We start from the raw sequence: 19,502 nt of genomic DNA on the forward strand, positions 1-19,502 counted from the left end.
AGATCAGCCATGATCTCATTGAATGGCGGAGCTGGCTCGAAGGGCCAGATGGCCTACTGCTGCTCTTAGTTCTTATGTTGTTCTACTGGGTAGGATTTCTGAACATACAAACAATGTCAAATGGGAAATAGGCTATTGGTTAATGCAACATGTCTCACACAATGAGCATCACAGTATGTACACTCATGAACCCATCCAAAAACATGGGAGCTTCTGAAGCAGGCAAAAAATAAATATCAAAAATGCTAACCCATATAGGGGTGAGTGTGACAAAGAAATCTGGAAAATTCCTCTCCAGCTCCCTTTAATGATCAAAACTAGTCGAAGAAACCACTCTGCCCCTGGATTTTATGTTGTGCCTTCTGTTTTTGAAAACGTAATTTCTGCCGCATTCAGAAACAGGGTCTGTGTTTCGCTTGAGTGTTGTGTGTCAATCAGAGCTCAGTTGGTAGCATACTTGTCTCTGAACTAAAAGGGTCCAGTTTTAAGTCCCACTCCAGGACTGGAACACCAGTTTCAAAGTTGATCCGCTGGTGAAGCACTGAGGGAATATCGCACTGTTGGAGGCGCTGTCTTTTATAGAGTCCTACAGCACAGAGAACGCCCTTCAGCCCATTGCCTCTGTGCAGGTCAAAAACAACCACCTAACTATTCTAATCCTGCTATCCAGCACTTGGCCTATAGCCTTATATGCCTTTGGATCACAGATGCACACCTAAATACTTCTTAAATGTTGAGGGTCTGCCTCCACAACTCATTCAGGCAGCGAGTTCCAAACTCGCACCACCCTCTGGGTGAAAATGTGTTTCCTCACATCCCCTCTAAACTTCCTGCCCCCTACCTTAAATCTTTGCCCCCTGGTCATTTTCACAGTAACTTCATTGCAGTCTAAATGTAAGCCTACTTGTGACACAAATAAAGATATTATTATCTCTCCACCAAAGGGAAATGTTTTTTCCTGTCTGCTCTACCTATGCCCCTCACAATTTTGCGGGCGGTATTCTCCTCTCCCGATAAAAATCGGGATGGCCGTCGTGAAATCGGCCGAGGTTCACGACGGCCTCGGGGCTCGCTCCCCGCACCTAATTCACCCCCACCCGGGGGGCTAGGAGCGGGCCTCCGTCTTTCCCGGCCGCGATCTCGCCGCGCCGGAAACGGCGCTTTTCTGATGTCATCCGCGCATGCGCGGGTTGCCGGTTCCAACCCGCACATGCGTGGATGACATCAGCGCGCAGACGGCACAAACCCGCGCATGCGCGGTGCCGCCTTTCTCCACCACCGCCCGGCAAGACGTGGCGGCTTGATCTTGCCGGGCGGCGGAGGGGAAAGAGTGCGTCTGTTTTGGACGCTGGCCCGACGATCGGTGGGCACCGATCGCGGGCCTGTCCCCTCCAGAGCACAGTCGCGGTGCTCCCGTCCAAATCGGGCCCCTAGATGCCCCAAACGGGCATTTGGTGCCCGTTTCACGAATGCAGCGACCAGGTGTGGTTGCTGCCGTGGTGAAACGGGTGTGAAGGGCCGGCCGCTCGGCCCATTGGGCTCGGAGAATCTCCGTTCGCCGTAAAAAACGGCGAGTGGCGATTTTTTCGAGCCGGGGGGGGGGATCGCTGAGGGCGTCAGGGGGGCCACGTAGGGAGCGGAGAATTCCGCTATCTCTCAATCATGTCCCTTTTCAGTCTCCTCTAATCCAAGGAAAATAACCAAGTCTCTAACTAAAACTCTCCAGCCCAAGCAACATCCTGGTAAATCTCCTCTGCACCCTTTCCAGTGCTATCACATCCCTCCAATAATGTGGATTCCAGAACTGCACATAATACTCTAGCTGTGGCCTAACCAATGTTTTATACAGTTCCAACCCAAGCTCCCTACTGTTAAATTCTATGCCTCAGCTAACAAAGGCAATTATACCATATGCTTTCAGGGTGGTACGGTAGCACAGTACCAGGGACCCAGGTTCGATTCCCGGCTAGGGGTCATTGTCTGTGCGGAGTCTGCATGTTCTCCCTGTGTCTCAGTGGGTTTCCTCCGGGCGCTCTAGTTTCCTCCCACAAGTCCTGAAAGACGTGCTGTTAGATGAATTGGACATTCTGAATTCTCCCTCCGTGTACCCGAACAGGCGCCGGAGTGTGGCGACTAGGGGCTTTTCACAGTAACTTCATTGCAGTGTTAATGTAAGCCTACCTGTGACAGCAATAAAAATTATTATTAACTACTGTATCCACCTGCTCTGCCCCTTTAGGGATCAGTGTACATGGACACCAAGGTCCCTCTGATCCTTGGTGCTTCCCAGGGTCCTGCCGTTTATCATGTAATCGCTTGCCTTGTTAGTCCTGCCCAAACAAATTAGAGATGTTTTATTAAATTCATTTATGTGATGTGGGCGTCGTTGGTTAGGCCAGCATTTATTGACCGTCCCTCGTTGCCCTTCAGAAGGTGGTGGTGAGTTGTGTTCTTCAACGTCTACAGTCCCTGACGTGTAGATAGACCCACTGTGCCATTGAGGAGGAAGTTCCAGGATTTTGACTCAGCGACAGTGAAGGAATGTTAATCCAAGGTTGCCCGGATAGATACAAGATCCATTTCAAAGAATAGCAGTTTTAATCCTGGTAAATATCCACCTTTTAATCAACATGACCAAAAAATAGATTACCTGGTCGTCTTCACATTTATGTTTGTGGGAGTTTATTGAGGTCAAATTAGTTTCTCTGTTCCCTACTCTGCAGCACTTCAAAAAGTACTTCATTGGTTGGAAAGCTATTTGAGATATAAGGTTGTCGTGAAATGTGCTGTATAAATGCAAGTCTTCATTTGAAGAAATTTAGCAAAATAAGCGACTCCAAGGGTCGACTTCCATAGGTTCAGTGTTCCCTTGGAATATCCTGGTCTTTCTCTAAAATAAATTTAGTGTATCCAATTGTTTAATTTTCCAATTAAGGGGCAGTTTAGGGACCAACCCTGCACATCTTGGGGGGGGGGGGGGGGGGGGGGTGAGACCCATGCAGACACGGGGAGAATGTGCAAACCCCACACAGACAATGACCCGGGACTGGGATCGAACCTGGGTCCTCAGCGCCGTGAAGCAGCAGTGCTAACCATTGTGCCACCGTGCCGCCCAACCATACCCTGATCTAACCTAGATCTGCCCTGTGTTCAACTTAAAATTGAGTCCTAGTCCTCCCAATCTCATTGGCACAAGTGGTCAACTGGAAAACAATCTCTCCATAATCTCGAACAAATCATCCTTGAAGCCGACACATCTCCACCGTGTAGAGTTCCAAAGCCTTTAGCGTAGCTTTATACGTAAGGTTATTCAATTTAGAAATTAATCTCATGTCAGCAAAACTAGAGACATATTCTGAGACCACTAGTCAGCATTTTGAAAATAGCTTTCAAACTCTGCATGGATCTGAAAGACTGATGTATTTCCCTTCTCCGTGTCCGCAGGATAAAGACAGTTCCGGGGCTACAGTTCTACACCTCGCTGCATGGTTTGGGCACCAGGATATCACGGAGTGGCTATTGAAAGGTGGAGGCAGTGATCCAACAGCAGTGACAGACAGTGGAGCACTTCCTGTGCACTATGCTGCGGCCAAGGGCGACCTCCCGTCACTGCGGCTGCTGCTCAAACACCGTCCAAAGTAAGTAACAAGAAAGGCAGAGTTGTGTTGAGATAGTGGCTCGGTGCAGTGTGTTTGAAACAGGTCATTGGTTGCAATGCCCAGGCAGCGTTTTCACACCTTTGTGGCGAAGTGAGCTCAACTGGAACTATTTCTGGATGCTTCAAATTTGAGATCCATTCAGAATGCCAATTATCCAATGCAGGATCCAACGCCGAAAATGGAGTAACATCAGTCAGGGTGCCGTGTCTGTCAGTGCCTTTAGCTTTCTTGATGTGTTTGGAAGATCTTATCAGCTTTATTTCTGGAGGGATAGAATTAAAATCTAGTAAAGTTATGCTCATCCTACATCAAACCTTGACTGGGCAACTCTCAGAGCACAAGAAGGAAATGGAAGCACTGGAGAGGGTGTGGAGAAGGTTTATAAGTATGATATTGGAAATATGTGGTTGTACATGTAAGGAAAGGATTGACAGGCTGCGTCTTAGCACTGCTGCCTCATGGCCCTGAGGACCCGGGTTCAATCCCAGCCCTGGGTCACTGCCCGTGCGGAGTTTGCACATTCCCCCCTGTGTCTGCGTGGGTTTCACCCCAACAACCCAAAGGTGTGCAGGGTAGGTGGATTGGCCACACTAAATTGTCCCTTAATTGGAAAAAAAAACTGGGTATTCTAAATTTAAAAAAAATTCTGTGAGGCTTTGCTAGAGTGGAGACAGAGAGGATAGAACCATAGAATCCCTACTGTGCAGAAGGGGGCCATTCAGTCCATCAAATCTGCACCGACCCTCCGAAAGAACACCTCACCTAGGCCCTCTCCCCTTTCCTATCTCCGTAACCCCACCTAATCTGTACATCTTTGGACTGTGGGAGGAAATCCCCAGGGAGAATGTGCAAACTCCACCCCAATAATCACCCAAGGCCGAAATTAAGCCCGGGTCCCTGCTGCGGTGAGGCAGCGGTGCTAACCACTGTGCAACCATGCCGCTCAAGAGGAATGTTTCCTCTTTTATGGGGAATATGGGAGATACGGTGGGAGAAAGAGAAGGCTTCACCCAGCGTTGTTTTTGTGGATTTTCAGGAGTGGTCGCTTTATTTTCACCATTAAATTAAAATGAGCAATTACCTGTGAGAAAACGGACCTAAAGTAAATTTAACTTCTGAGGTAAGGAGACAATGCAACTTTTCTGAGAATCAAAACCATAGTGGCCATTGATCCAGAAACAGACTGTGCCGGGAATCTTCCAGAAGAATTCTCTAGCTGTCGGCCCCATCATTGTTACTCCACCAGAAATGCACCTAAACAGCCTTCAGCTGAACTTCCAGTGAAGTTTCCATGGCAAAGAGCGGGATAGCTCCAAGGAAATTCCTGGCTGTTGCTTCATTTTTAGACTTTTACCTCAAATATTTTCTTCAAATTCCAAACTTGCCAGAGGCAATTGAAAAGATACTTGAAGGAAGAAAAAATTGCGGGCCTTTGAGGAAAGAGCAGGTGTATGGGCCCTCCAGCAGCCCCAATGTCATATTATGCTCTAACGAGTGGTGATTGACGCATGGTGAGATATGCCCCCTCGCTGGGGAGGAAGTCTCGCCTTGGAGAATTCTCCAGCCCTTCCAGGCACAGCGCTGCAGTGGCCAAAAGAGGTACTGCAGAGAGCCCCTTGGAGCTAAATCCTGGGTCCTGGAGGACAGGTAAGTGGCACGAGTTCCACATTGGTGTTCTAGTGAACCAATGAATGTGTAAGTGACCTACAGGTATCTGCCTATTTGGTCGAGGCCCCCATTCAACGGAAGGAAAAAGAGGGCAAAAATGTCAAATCAAACAAGGCATCTGAAGGACATGGGAAAGAGATCCTATCCCGTAAACCTTGTGAAAACCTGGTAAAGGCCCTGCAGCTAACTGTCAAGATTTTTGGAGCTGATAGCAAGGACACCTGCCCAAAAAAAAAGAAAAAAGAAAAAAGTAAAAATTTGTTAAGTGGTGAGTAGTTGGAAAGTGAGAGTGTACAAAGGACCTGGGTGTCTTTGCTAATGAGTTGCTAAATTTAGCATGCAGGTGCAGCAAGCAACTAGGAAGGTATATGGCACATTGGCCTCCATTGCGAGGGGATTTAGCCGCAGGAGTAAAGATATCTTGCTGAAGTTATACGGAGCCTTGGTGAGATCTCACCTGGAGTATCGCTCACTGTTGTGGGTCCCTTATTTAAGGAGGGATATACTTGCAGAGAGGGAGTGCAATGAAGGTTTACCAAGATAATCCCTGGGATTAGGGCGGCACAGTGGCACAGTGGTTAGCACTGTTGCCTATGGCGCTGAGGATCCGGGTTCGATCTCGGCTCTGGGTCACTGTCTGTGTGGAGTTTGCACATTCTCCCCGTGTCTGCGTGGGTTTCACCCCCACAACCCAAAGATATGCAGATTAGGTGATTGACCACGCTAAATTGCCCCTTAATTGGATAAAAAAATAATTGGGTACTCTAAATTTATTTTCAAAATGGTTAATCCCTGGGATGGCGGGATTGTCCTGTGAGGAGAGGTTGAGGAGACTGGGTCAGTATTTCCTCGAGTTTCGAAGAATGAAGGGTGGCCTCATTGAAACCTACTAAATTGTTACGCTGCATGACAGGGTGGATGTAGATAAGGGGCGGGATTCTCCGACACCCCGCGAGTCCGGAGAATCGGCGGGGATTGGGGGGAGGGTTGGGGGGGGGGGGGCGGCGTGTATCCCGCCGCGACGCTGGCTGGCGAATTCTGCGGCGTCGGCTTTTTGGCGGGGGCGGGAATCGTGCCCTCCAGTGATTCACCGCTCCACGATAGGCCGAGTGGCCGCCCGTTTTTCGCCAGTCCCGTCAGCGTAAATTACATAAGGTTTGTACCAGCGGGACCTGGCTCTGCGGGCGGCCTGCGGAGGCCTCGGGGGCGCAGGCGGATCTGGCTCCTGGGGGCCCACGGTGCCCTGGCCCGCAATCGGGGCCCACCGATCTGCGGGTGGGCCTGTGCCATGGGGGCACTCTTTCCCTCTGCGACGGCCTGTGTAAAGCTCCGCCATGGGCGGTGCGGAGAAGAAACCCCCTGCGCTTGCGCAGGAAACACGCAAGCGGTTCTGGGAACACGCTTGCGCTCCTGCGGCCGGTGGAGACCCTTCGGCGCCGGTAGGCGCGGTGCCAACCACTCCAGCGCCGGCCTAGCCCTCGAAGGTGCAGAGGATTCTGCACCATCTGGGCGGCCTGACGCCGGAGTGGTTCATGCCACTCTTTGGCACCGGTACGGCCCGCCCGTCGGATACCGGGAATCCCGCTCAAGATGTTTCCCCTGGGTGGTGAGACTCGAACCAGGCAACAAACTCTCAGGATAAGGGACAGGCCGTTTAACACTGAGATGTGAAGGAATTGCTTTATTCAGAGAGTGGTGAGAATCTTTGGAATTCTCTACATCAAGAGGGTTGTAGAAGTTCAACCACTGAGCATGTTCAAGTCAGAAATCGATAGATTTCTGGATGGTAATGACATCAAGGGATATGGGTTATCCCCACACAGGAAAGGGGTGATGAGGGAAATGATCAGCCATGATCTGATTGAATGGTGGAGCAGGCTCGACGGGCTGAATGGCCTACTCTTGTTCCTATGTTCTTACGTCCACTGGGGTTCTTTTTAGAATGTTTGTAAGTTTTCCTCCAAATCCAGTGATGACAGATCTGTTCAGTGTGAGAGAGTGCGTAGCCAAGCGTGTATCTGTTTTGTTAAAAATAAATTTAGAGTCCCTAATTTTTTTTTCCAAATTAAGGGGGAATTTAGCATGGCTAGTTGCCCTACTCTGCACATCTTTTTGGGTTGTGGGGATGAGACCCACGCAAACACAGGGCAAATGTGCAAATTCCACACGGACAAGTGACCCAAGGCCGGGATCAAACTAGTGCGCCACCATGCCCCCCCCCCCCCCCCTGCAAAATGTGTATCTGTGATGGAGAGGAGATGGATATCAGTGAAAGACAGAGTATTAACACTTCTGCCTTACACCGCCAGGAACCCGGGTTCGATTCTGACCATGACTGACTGTGTGGAGTTTGCACTTATGCCCCGTGTCTGCGTGGATTTCTTCCAGGGGTCCGGCCTCCTCCTACAGCCCAAAGATGTGCAGATTAGGTGGGGTTTTGGGGATAGGGCGGGGGAATGGGCCTAGGTAGGGGTGCTCTTTCAGAGGATCGGTGCAAACTCCATGAGTCGAATGGTCTCCTTCTGCACTGTAGGGATTCTATGGATTATGAATGAGAGATAGAGAGACAGAGAGGAAGGGAGAGCAGAACCAGAACACACGTGTGTGTGTGTGTGTGGGGGGGGGGGGGGGTTGTGGAGAGATGGACTGTGAAGAATGTACATGTGTGAGAGATGGAGAGGGGATGTGTGTGAGAGAGAGAGCGATTGTACGAGAAGCAGAAGTGGAAAATTCCAGCGAGCCGGAGGTAAGCTACTTTGCCGCTTTGCTAAGCTGCAACACAAAGTGATTCACTCGCTCACAAGTGACACCAGCTTTGCATCCTGCATCTAATTTGTTTTAACCGACCGGCAAAGCTTATGATTTTCACAGGAACGTGGCTGGCATCCTCAGAATATGGCAAAAACCAGAAATGTTCTCAATAAGAACAAATTTGATTTACCCATTCAGCCTGTAATATTGGCCTGCTCCCACTGACCTGCTACTTGATTGAGAAGGTAGACACCTCTCTTTCATTTCTTTTTATGATTCATTTCCTTTGGGAAAAGCTCAAGTTCTCATTCAGAAACTGTAGAGTGGGAATATTCCCTGTTCAAAGTCTGTCTATGTGGACTCCCAAGGGTGAGGGTTTCCGAATCTTATGCCCGGATTTTGACAGGCACCCCAGAGATTTTTAAACCATCTATATCCTGGGCTGCATTCTCTGTTTTTGGGAATATGTCCCCACGCCGTCATGACAACTGTGGTCTTTTACGCCCCTGCACTCCGACGGCCCTCCCCCGACTGTGGCTGCCACGTACTGAGTCCACAGCCGCCTCGCGAGTTTCCAGAATGGAAGGACCAGATTAGAACGCGATTTTGGCGTCAGGGTGTGGAGAATCCAGCCCCCCATTTCTTCAGGGTTTTCACAAAAGCTACACAGGAGAGTCAGGAGAATCCTTGTGGAAGCTGATGGTGAATGTGTATCTGTGACCTGTTTCAAATGTATGTCTCTATTCAGATCAGTCCCTTCAATTGCTCCATTGACACCAAGAACAAGAATGGTGCATACCCCCATTCTGTTGGGTCACCCTGGAATTTGACATGGAATACAATCTTGAAGAAGAAAATTAAAGATCACTGTGTTAGTCAATTAGTAAAGGACTTACTAGACTGACACTCCAGCGCAGTGCTGAGGGAGTGCTGCTCTGTCAGAGGTGCCATCTTTCAGATAAGGGGTGGGATTCTCTAAAAATGGGGCTATGTGCCCACACCGGCAGGAAAACCGGTGCCAACGACTCCGTCGTCATCGGGCCCCGTAAGTGAGGAATTCTCACCACAATACCACCGGAGTTGACCCCGCAGCTCAAATTGGCGCAGAACAGCCTGCGCGAGTTCACGCATGCGCGGAACGGCCGGCGTGATCCTGCGCAAGCGCGCAATGGCCAGCGTATTTCCACACAAGCGCGGGGGTTCCCTTCTCCGCGCCGGCCCCCGGGCAATATGGCGGAGCCCGACAGAGGCCCGGCGCAGAGTAATGTAGGCCCCCACGGAACCAGCCCGCCCGCCCATCAGTAGGCCCCGATCGTGGGCCAGGCCACCATAGGGGCCCCCCCGGGGTCGGATTCCCCCCCCCCCCCCCCCCCCCCAGACGGCCCCCGCACACTTACATTCCAGGTCCCACCATGTGTGAGGTGAGTAATCCACGCCGGCGGGACTGGGCAAAACCCGTCGGCCACTCGGCCCATCGGGGCTCGGAGAATCGCCGTGGTGGGGGAGGGGGGGGGGGGGGGTGGCGCTGTCAACGGCCCCCACGACCAGTGAGGTGGCGATCCCACCGGCACCCGAAAAACGGCGCCGGAGAATAGGGAGGCCGGTGTCGGGGCGGCCCTCTGGGCATTCTCCGACCCGGCGCTGGGTTGATGAAGCCCGGCCAAGATGTTAAACCGGGGCACCATCGGGTGGATCTAAGTAGTCTGATGGTATATATTTGAAGATTAGTGTTGTCAGGGCTAATATTTATCCCTCGACTAACATCACTAAATACAGGCTATCGAGTGATAATCACATTGGTGGGAATTTGCTGTATATTAATTGGTTTCCACATTATGCAGCTGATGGTGACCCCAATTAAACCCTGCCTTATTCGCTGATTCTGGCCACTCAAAGACCAGTTTTATGCTGGGTCAGATCTCGCTTGATTGAATGTGGCAGCTTTACTGTGTAGTTGCTGCCGGCTAAACGTAAACCATTGCCGGGACTCTGCAGTGCAAACGCCTCACTGACTCCAGATAATAGCAACTTCTGTGTTTCAGCACACCACCTTAGAAGATAGAACATAACATAGAACAGTACAGCCTTGGGAAGGAAAGAGTGGAGGGGAATACTGTATCTCCTGTTACAGTCGGAAGCAAACAACATTGTTAATGACTTCCTGGACATCAATATTCCCACTGCAGCAGTCCAGTGCTGATTAATCTGCGATCAGCGACTGCCGAGTGCTTGTGGTGCAGGGTGATAACAGTACCCTCTTTGTTCATGCTTTGGTTATGTAAACAGCTTACTGCTTCTGCGGGGAAGGGGTTACTTGAATACTTGAGAGGCTCAACTTTCTCACAGAACTGGGATCCACTGTGGAGGATTGAGTGCGGACAATTCCATTTCACAAACCCTTGACCTGACAAATGCAGATGTTTGATTTGGTATATTGCAGAACAGAATGGGTCCATTTTCATTCAGAAATATCCACTTTACAATAGTCACTTAGCAATTCGGTGTCCCCTTCCAAGCCGCTAATTTTATCCCAGACCTGGTATCCACTGTGAGTACCTGATACCTCAGTGTGAACTGGAATCATTGAATCGCTACAGTGCAGAACCAGGCCATTCGGCCCATCGAGTTTGCGTCAACCCTTCGAAAGAGCACTAGGCCAATCCCCACTCTAGCCCTGTATCCCCTCTGAACGTTTGGACACTAAGGGACAATTTAGCATGGCCATTGCACCTAACCTGCACATCTTTGGGACTGTGGGAGTAAACCGGAGCACCCGGAGGAAACCCACGCAGACATAGGGAGAAAGTGCAAACCCCACACAGTCACTCGACGTCGGAATCGAACCCGGGTCCCTGACGCTGTGAGGCAGCAGTGGTAGCCACTGTGCCACTGTGCCATCCTGACTATTGAGATTGCCAGCCCGAACCTGACTTCCAACCAAAATGATCAGTTCGAACCTGAATTCATATCCCCACCTCAATACTGTCAGCAAACTATTTTCCTTCAGCTTTCTCGGTGTCTCATCGAGGCCTTCAGCACTGATCTTCTGCAATGCAGGGATGTGTGACTTTCTATAGTGAACTTTTTCCAGTTTGTGGATGTGAGAGCAAAATGGGGAGACCCACGTCAAGACGAGATGTGTTTAGCTCAGTGGCGGACTTAAACTTTGTGGGATCATCCGCTCACCTTCATTTCAGCGCGACCCCCATGACGCCATGCCCCTGCCTCCCAATGATGTCATGCCCTTCCAGGCCCCACCCACCCTCACTCCACAGAACACAAAGGCGCAAGCCACAAAAATACACAAATTGATCACTGTTTAACTGCTTTAGTGCTTTTTAACTTGTAAAAACATATCTGTATGAATAATTGCTGAATTGAAATCCAAGCTCACCTCTTGTCGGAATTACGGTAAAGATGTTGAGTATTGCGATGTGCGTCATGGGGTGAGGAAACGTGGAACTTGCTGATGAGCAACAAGATGGAAAAATCAGCCGATGACACCATTCCAGCGCAGTCCAGTGCAGGAGTAAATACTCCAATCAGCAAGATGCATGTATATTTCAGAGTCTCAATCAGTTTCTAAAGTTTACTTCTCCAATTCCTTTAACAAAATCAAAATTATGACCGTAAATTCACGTGAATGGAGTGCCCAGTGCATCCGTCCAATATCAGTGGCTCTGTCTGCAGGAAACCATCCTTTGTCCAAGAGGAGACTTCTTCACTGCCCGTCCTGAGAATGATGGTGATTAGAACTATCAGTATGTCCAGGTGCAGCCATTATATCAGACCAGCAATGGTTCGTTTTGAAAAACAGAACTTTAACAAGAGCATATGGAAGACTGACTGATTTTTGAGATTTTCTTGCCTCGTTCTTTGCTGTCATGGTAATTTAGATGGCTTTTTTTTCTATACCTTTTCTTCACAAAATCATCAATTACATCATTGTGGGTAACATTTTGTTCCGATTCACTTTCAATTGTCAATATTCCTGAACTTGTCAAATGTTAGCGACTCATCGTACTTCTCAAATAATTTTTTTAAAGTATTTTCTGTACAGAAAAAGAGCGTTCACTGGAAGCATTTGTGACAGGACATGGACTTGAGGTTGTTTTCGTTAGAGAGAAGAAGGTTAAGAGGTGACCTAATAGAGGCATAGAAAATGATCAGAGGGTTAGATAGGGTGGACAGCGAGAGCCTTCTCCCGCGGATGGAGGTGGCTAGCACGAGGGGACATAGCCTTAAATTGAGGGGTAATAGATATAGGACAGAGGTCAGAGGTGGGTTTTTTACGCAAAGAGTGGTGAGGCCGTGGAATGCCCTACCTGCAACAGTAGTGAACTCGCCAACATTGAGGGCATTTAAAAGTTTACTGGATAAGCATATGGATGATAAGGGCATAGTGTAGGTTAGATGGCCTTTAGTTTTTTCCATGTCGGTGCAACATCGAGGGCCGAAGGGCCTGTACTGCGCTGTATCGTTCTTTGTTCTATGTTCTAGGTATTGTTGACAATATTTTCAGAATGGTTTCCACATTTCAAAAGGTTGCCTGCAAACCATCATGTGCAAGTCTATAGAAATCAGCTGGTGATCCCGAAATCTCATCGTTATCGAACAATGAATTGTTCTACTTCCTCTTCAAAACGATTTGTGTCCATCTCCTCCCAGTAGAATTCACTTAATTTCCTACTGCATTGGCTTTTAGCATTCTCACTCAAATTTGTCAAAAAGCATGCAAAATATGTCAACAGTTTCCTACAGAGATTCACTTCCACTCTGCAATTGCATCGTTATTGTGTCACAAATAACATTGACAGTCTCAACAATGATCTTCTCTTTCCATTTTAAAGTGATTTAATTATCTCTAGTTTTATCAAAAATAATCTCCTGTGTTTTGTACGCTTCTCATCATTAGAGGGACAGGTATTTCTTTGCCAATGCTGGTGTCCCTGCTTCCACTGAGCTACGGTCATTTCGAACTTCCATGACAAAACGTTTATCTGAGGCCAACAATTGTGCAACATTCAAAAAATTGTACCGACATTTTGCAGTAACTTCTTTGAAGTAAACGGTTCCACAAAAGAATATAATCAGCAACATCGTACTTTTCAAACTCCTTTGCTAAGGATTTTGCTTCAGTTTTCACACTGGTTTTTCTGAATTTGATGTGGCTATGTCCAATAAGGTTTCCTTTACACCAACAAAGTTAATTTCCAAAGCCAAAACAGCATTTGCATGAGCGGACCACCTGGTGTCACAAATTCTTTTGACCGTCAAATGCTTTCCATTTGCCTGCTCCAAATGTGATTGTAACATACTCCACCGATGTGTGGAAACCAAAAGAAAAGGCATACACGTTTTGAACAAAGTCAAATAAATGTATAGTTACCTCACAGGATTCAGCTGCAGCATTGCAGATTAAATTCAAGGAATGACTGGAATATGAGATTAATAATTCACTGAGACTTGAATTGTTCAGCGTTGCTTGTAGACCTGATTATTTTCCTTCCATATTTGCTGCATTATCGATACTGTGCCCACAATTTTTGATGTCCAAACCTGAATTTACAATAATTTCCAAAAGAGTTGTCTCCAAACCCTCAGAAGTGCGGGATTGTAGCTGGACAAACGCAGAAATCGCTCTGCAACTTCACCTTCGCTGGTCACATATCTTAAAATTAATGTTAATTTGTCCACATGACTCACACCTGGTGTTGAATCAATGATTGTGGATAGTATTTGGCATCTTTTACTTGGTTTCTGAGCCGCTCTTCCATTATAGTGATGAAATCATCGTAAGTTCTGTTCGTTATAAAGTTGGTCTTCCCTGGGCTACAATACTGATAACTTTTCTAATGCTCTTCAAGGAGCTCATCTAATTCAGTGAGATTTCCAAGGAAGGCAAAAAGATTACCTCTTCGTGTTGACAATGATGACTCGTCATGTTCTCTCAGCGGTAGTCCCAAAGAAGACAGCAGTTTGTGGCAGAAAGACGTCTCAGCACTTCCCTGAAATAAGAACACTCCTTTTCAAACTAAGCCAATAACGCAGAATCAATTCTTCCAGATAATTTACATCTTTGAATGAATGACCACAGAGCCATAATATGAACTTTGGCAGTTTCCTGATCAACAATATCTCTTCCAACATTTCTCCAGTTAGAGTCCGCATTGATTAATACTTGTTTTCCTTTACTAGGATCAGGGATAATTTGCAAACAAAACAACCGTAGAGATTTCTGGAAAAACAAAACAATCGATTTCTAATTTCCTTCTTCCCATTTCCCTCATAAAATGGGACATTAAAACTTCTAACCTGCTTACAGCCTCCAGCCTCCAGCCTCAAACAGTTTTCACACATTTTCCATGTGATCGATGTTTTCTGGTTTATTTAGGACAAACTATTCAAACATACCCAGTGGACCAGATTTTGGCCATAAGGAATATCTTCAGGGTCAGCGTCTTCCCTCACTTCAGAAATATCCTGTAGCACCATTGCCGTTTCAGATTCCACCTCTTGTTCAACTTTTTCAGGCAATGTGGTTCCTCTAGAAATTTGCACGCCTAAGGTATCAGATAATTCACCCACACCTTTGGTGGGTGAGGATGAATGTGCAGTTTGTGCGCTGTTCAATACTTCAAACTTTTTAAAGTAAAATCGCAATCTGTCTTTTTGCCGGACTTCATCCGCTTGCCTCACCCTCCATGTTCTGAGTTTTGACCGTCAGATTGATAGTGTCACTTCATACTGACCGATCGTTCTTGATTTTAATGAATATGAATTTTCTGAAAGAGCAGGGTTTTTTTGCAGTCCTCAGCCCTGGGGCAAAGTCGACTGTTTCCCCTCGTTGCTCGACGACAGCCGCCCTAAGTCCCAACCAGCTGGCTGGCTAAACACCCCCTTGTGGCTTTCTTCACCACTTCACCTCGCTGCTGGCTGCCTGGCTATGGCCTGCCTAGTCTTCCTCAGGTTTGGCCTGGGGGTCGCGTTGCCCCTGTTCCCTTGACGACGGGATGCTTCTGAGTTCCGGCCGGCTGGCTGGCTGGCTCACCACCTTCCTCCTTCGTGGCTTCTTCTGTCAATTCACACAAAACGTTAGTTAAGTGAACAGAGGAGATCTTGGCCTTGACTGCGGCCCTCTCCCCCTCCTGGTCACCCTAATGTTCACTCGTATTGTCCCACTTTAAGGGGACTTGACTAATCAGTCTGATGTCGCTCTGCATTCAGCATGGCAGCACAGTGGTTAGCACTGATGTGTTAGGCGGGTTGGTTTGACGTTGACTGCAACTGGATGCAGAGAAGCTAGAAACAAACGTCTAACACCGGAGATGATCCAACACGGTTTTATATAAACAATGAACTGCTGTACATGTTCAGCTGTGGGTTGACGCTCTACTAATCCTACTGACGACCTCTTACTGGCTCGACCAGACTTACTAGCTACCACATGGCAATAATGTTCTCTGGCTTGTGCACTTTGACTGTCTCAGTATCTGGGTCCCGAAAAGAGAGGGAATCTTAATGCCCTGTGAGCTTTATAGTGATGGTGTCCTGTCTGGTGATTGGTTGTTCTGTGTTGTGTGTTCATTGGTCATCCTATGTGTCAATCACTGCCTGTCTGCATCCCATTATATACATGAGTGGATATTATGACAAGCGCTGTTGCTTCACAGCTCAAGGGCCCCGGGTTTGATTCCCGCTTGGGTCACTGTCTGTGCGGAGTCCGCACGTTCTCCCCGTGTCTGCGTGGGATTCCTCCGGGTGCTCCGGATTCCTCCCACAAGTCCTGAAAGATGTGCTGTTAGGTAATTTGGACATTCTGAATTCTCCCTCACCCGAACAGGCGCCGGAATGTGGTGACTAGGAGCTTTTCACAGTAACTTCATTGCAGTGTTAATGTAAGCCTACTTGTGACAATAAAGATTAGTATTATTACGATTATTTCTTGCTGATAGGCTCAACATGAGCCTCTGATTGGCTTCCACAAACACCGGCCTGCATGGGCCCTCCTCATTGGTTAGAGCCCTGTGTCTCGCCAGGCTGTATTTCATTGTAAGTCCACCTCTGTTTCACATGCTTGGAGTATATTTACCTTAGTTAAACTTGATGTGAGCTCACGTTTGACCTGGAACCTTGAACTGATAAATTCAGAGTCAGGACTGGTTTGCATTGGTGCTTCTGTTGTACCAATTGAGTGGGAACAATTTGCTGGGTTTAATCTCAGATTGGTCACAGGAGAGAGGGGTTTTGTGAATGGAGTGGTAGTACGCGGTGGTTGCGGTGTGGTTACAGTAGCTGGTACTCGTTGTAGTTTATTAATAGGGGTTTGGATTACATTTCTGATGACAGAGGGGGACTAAAATAGTTAGGGCAGGACATTCCTTGCACCCACTCGCCTGCCATATCCTGACCAGAAGTGTGGTGTAACCCCCATTAATGTGTGTTAAATAGAGTTTCCACTGCACTGACTGCAAGTTAAGAAACGGCTCTTTTTCGCAGCCAATCCTCGGAAATCTTTGGCTTGTATTTGTCTTGAGAAAGTGATGGTGTTAGGCATGGTCTTTTTTTTCTCTTTTTAAAAATAAATTTAGAGTATCCAATTCTTTTTTCCAATTAAGGATCAATTTAGCGTGGCCAATCCACCTAACCTGGTTTATGGGGATGAGACCCATGTAGACACGGGGAGAATGTGCAAATTCTACACAGACAGTGACCCGGGGCTGGGATCGAACCTGTGTCCTTGGTGCCGTGAGGCAGCAGTGTTAACCACTGCGCCACCCGTTAGAAATGGTCTTGAACAATATAAACTCAGTTCCATATTAAAGGTATTTGATCCAGTGTGCCACATTGCAGTGGAGAGCATCTGGTGGATTCAATCACTTTTAGACATCCATCCATTCATCCTTATGCAAGATTCCTGATATTAAGCGTTTTAAAGCTCTTTACACGGTCCTCTGGCTGTGAGAGGTGATAAAGAAATGCAAAGCCTTTTCCACTTTTAGATGGTGTACTAAATCCAAATGCCATGTCCAAGTTAGTGCGACTCTTCGATGTGACAGATCGAGTCTTTCTGGACCTCCATGAAGGAAGCAAGAGAACAAAAATCATAATGTCAGTGATTTTCCTGAAGACCGTGACAAAGTTATAGCCTCAGTTATCAACAAGTCTGCTGGCTTTGGCAAAAACAAGCAGAGCTGCAGAATGCAATTCCTAAAGCATAATAATATTGGAATTTTACTCATTCAGTCACCATACATGAGAAACAGGAGCAGGAGTAGACCTCACAGCTCATCGAGCCTACTCCACTATTCAGTGTGATCTTGAGCTTCACTCCACTTTCTTGCCCACTCCCCATATCCCTTGATTCCCGGAATGACCAAATATCTCCCAGCCTTAAATATATTCAATGATGGGGCTTTCACAACCCCTGAGTAGAAGATTCCAAAGGTTCCCAACCCTTTGAATGAAGACATTTCTGCTCGTCTCAGCCCTAAATTATATGCCGCTTATCCTCAGACTGTCTCCTTGTTCTAGATTCCCCAGCCAGGGAAATAATATCTCAGTATTTGCCTTGTCATGCTCCTTCAGAATCTTGAATATCTCAATGACATCACCTCTAATCTTTCTAAATTCCAGAGAATATCGACCCAGTTTACTCAGCTTGTTATCATACAACTACTCCCTCATCATGAGAACCAATTTAGTGAACCTTAGATGCACTGCCTTCAATGCAAGTATATCCTTTCTTCAATATAAAGATTAAAATTGCCCATTGTATTCTCGGTGTCGTCTCACCAAAAGCCCGCACAATTGAGGCAAAACTTATCTATTCTTAAATTCACTCTAATCTTCTTGCAATAATGGCCAACATGCCATTTTATCTCCTAATTGCTTGTTGTAACTGCATGCTAGCTTTTTGTGTTCCTTATGCAAATACACCCAATGCTCTCTAAACATCGACATTTACAAGTTTAATGCCTTTAAAAAAAAAAAATTCTGCTTCTCTATGCTTACGACAAAGTGAATAACCTCACACTTCCCTGCGTTATACTCCATCTGCCACTTTGATGCAACTTACTTTCCTCTCTATACCTCTTTGCAGCCTCTTTGTGTCCTCCTCACAGCTCGCATTCTCAGCTAACTTTGTAGTGTCAGCAAACTTAAGATACATTACTTTTTGTCTCTTTGTCTAAGCCATTAATACGGATTATAAATAGCTGAGACCCCAGCACTGATCCGTACAGCATTCCACAAGTCGCAGCCTACCAACCTGAAAATGTCCCATTTATCCCTATATATCTGCTTTCTGTCTGTTAAACAATTCCCTATGCATGCAAATATATCACCCCAGCTCCGCAAGCCCTAATCTTGTGTATTTTGTGTGACATCTTATTGAATGCCTTTTGAAAATCATACCACATTTACTGTTTCCTTTTATCTATCCTTTTACAACCTCAGAAAAACCCAAATAAATTTGTCAAATAAAGTATCCCTTTCAAAAAACCAAGCTGACTTATTCTAATCATCTAATGCTTTTGTAAGGACATCCTTAGTAATAGATTCCAACACTTTTCCAATGATTGATGGTAGTATCGGCAAAACGGCCAGTAGTTCCCTGTTTTCTGAACCTTACCTCCCCCCTCCAGTTTCACATTCGCTAGCTTCCAATCCGCTGGGACTGGGAATTTTGGAAAATCATAAACCATAAACAATTTTCCTTGATGATAAGTGAAAGATATTCACATCAGATATAATTCAAAGACTAGATTAGCACAGTGGGCTAAACAACTGGCTTGTAATGCAGAACAATGCCAGCAGCGTGGGTTCAATTCTTGTACCGGCCTCCCAGAACAGGCACCGGAATGTGGCGACTAGGGGCTTGTCACAGTAACTTAATTGAAGCCTACTTGTGACAATAAGCTATTATTATTATTATTATTAAAAAGAATTAGACAGATTATTATTGCCACAAGGAGTAGAGGGGAAATTATAGCAAGGCATGAGGCAGATAGCGTGAAGTAGAAGTCGAAAAGACAGACAAAAATAGATGAGAGAAATGGTTCATTTACCACTTTCTGGTGAATAAACCCTTGAGTTGGGAGACCCAATCCATTTGGCACAACTGGTTTTGAGATTTTTGAAATTTGAATATGCGACTAGCCAAGCTCAAGTATGGTTTAATCTTATTTTAGCTTCTCCCTTGGTAAAGAAATTAGATAAATTATTCAAAGATCAGTCAATTCTGCTACATTGAGCAGCTGAAACGGAATAGCTCCAGTTACTAGACCTGGAAATCCGAGCTTGGTGCCTCTCTTTTTGCCGTGTGTTTACCAATAGTTGTGCAAACAAGTGTGTGATCACTTAATCCACTCGGCGTAGTTTAGGTTTATGTGCCGAACAGGCTGGGAGTGACGCTTAATTAAA

General features: G+C 46.8%; 1 protein-coding gene across 3 annotated transcripts in view; it reads left to right on the forward strand.

Annotated features, from left to right (window-relative positions):
• The window catches only part of espn (espin), a 194,402-nt gene that overhangs the window by 12,517 nt on the left and 162,383 nt on the right, over positions 1 to 19,502 (forward strand). For all 3 annotated transcript variants that reach the window (XM_038773448.1, XM_038773450.1, XM_038773449.1), the window contains exon 2: positions 3,445 to 3,638. In XM_038773448.1, coding sequence (XP_038629376.1) covers positions 3,445 to 3,638 — 194 coding nt within the window. The remainder of the gene's footprint in view (positions 1 to 3,444; positions 3,639 to 19,502) is intronic.

This window comes from Scyliorhinus canicula, chromosome 16 (genome assembly GCF_902713615.1).
Source record: "Scyliorhinus canicula chromosome 16, sScyCan1.1, whole genome shotgun sequence".
Lineage (NCBI taxonomy): Eukaryota > Metazoa > Chordata > Chondrichthyes > Carcharhiniformes > Scyliorhinidae > Scyliorhinus > Scyliorhinus canicula.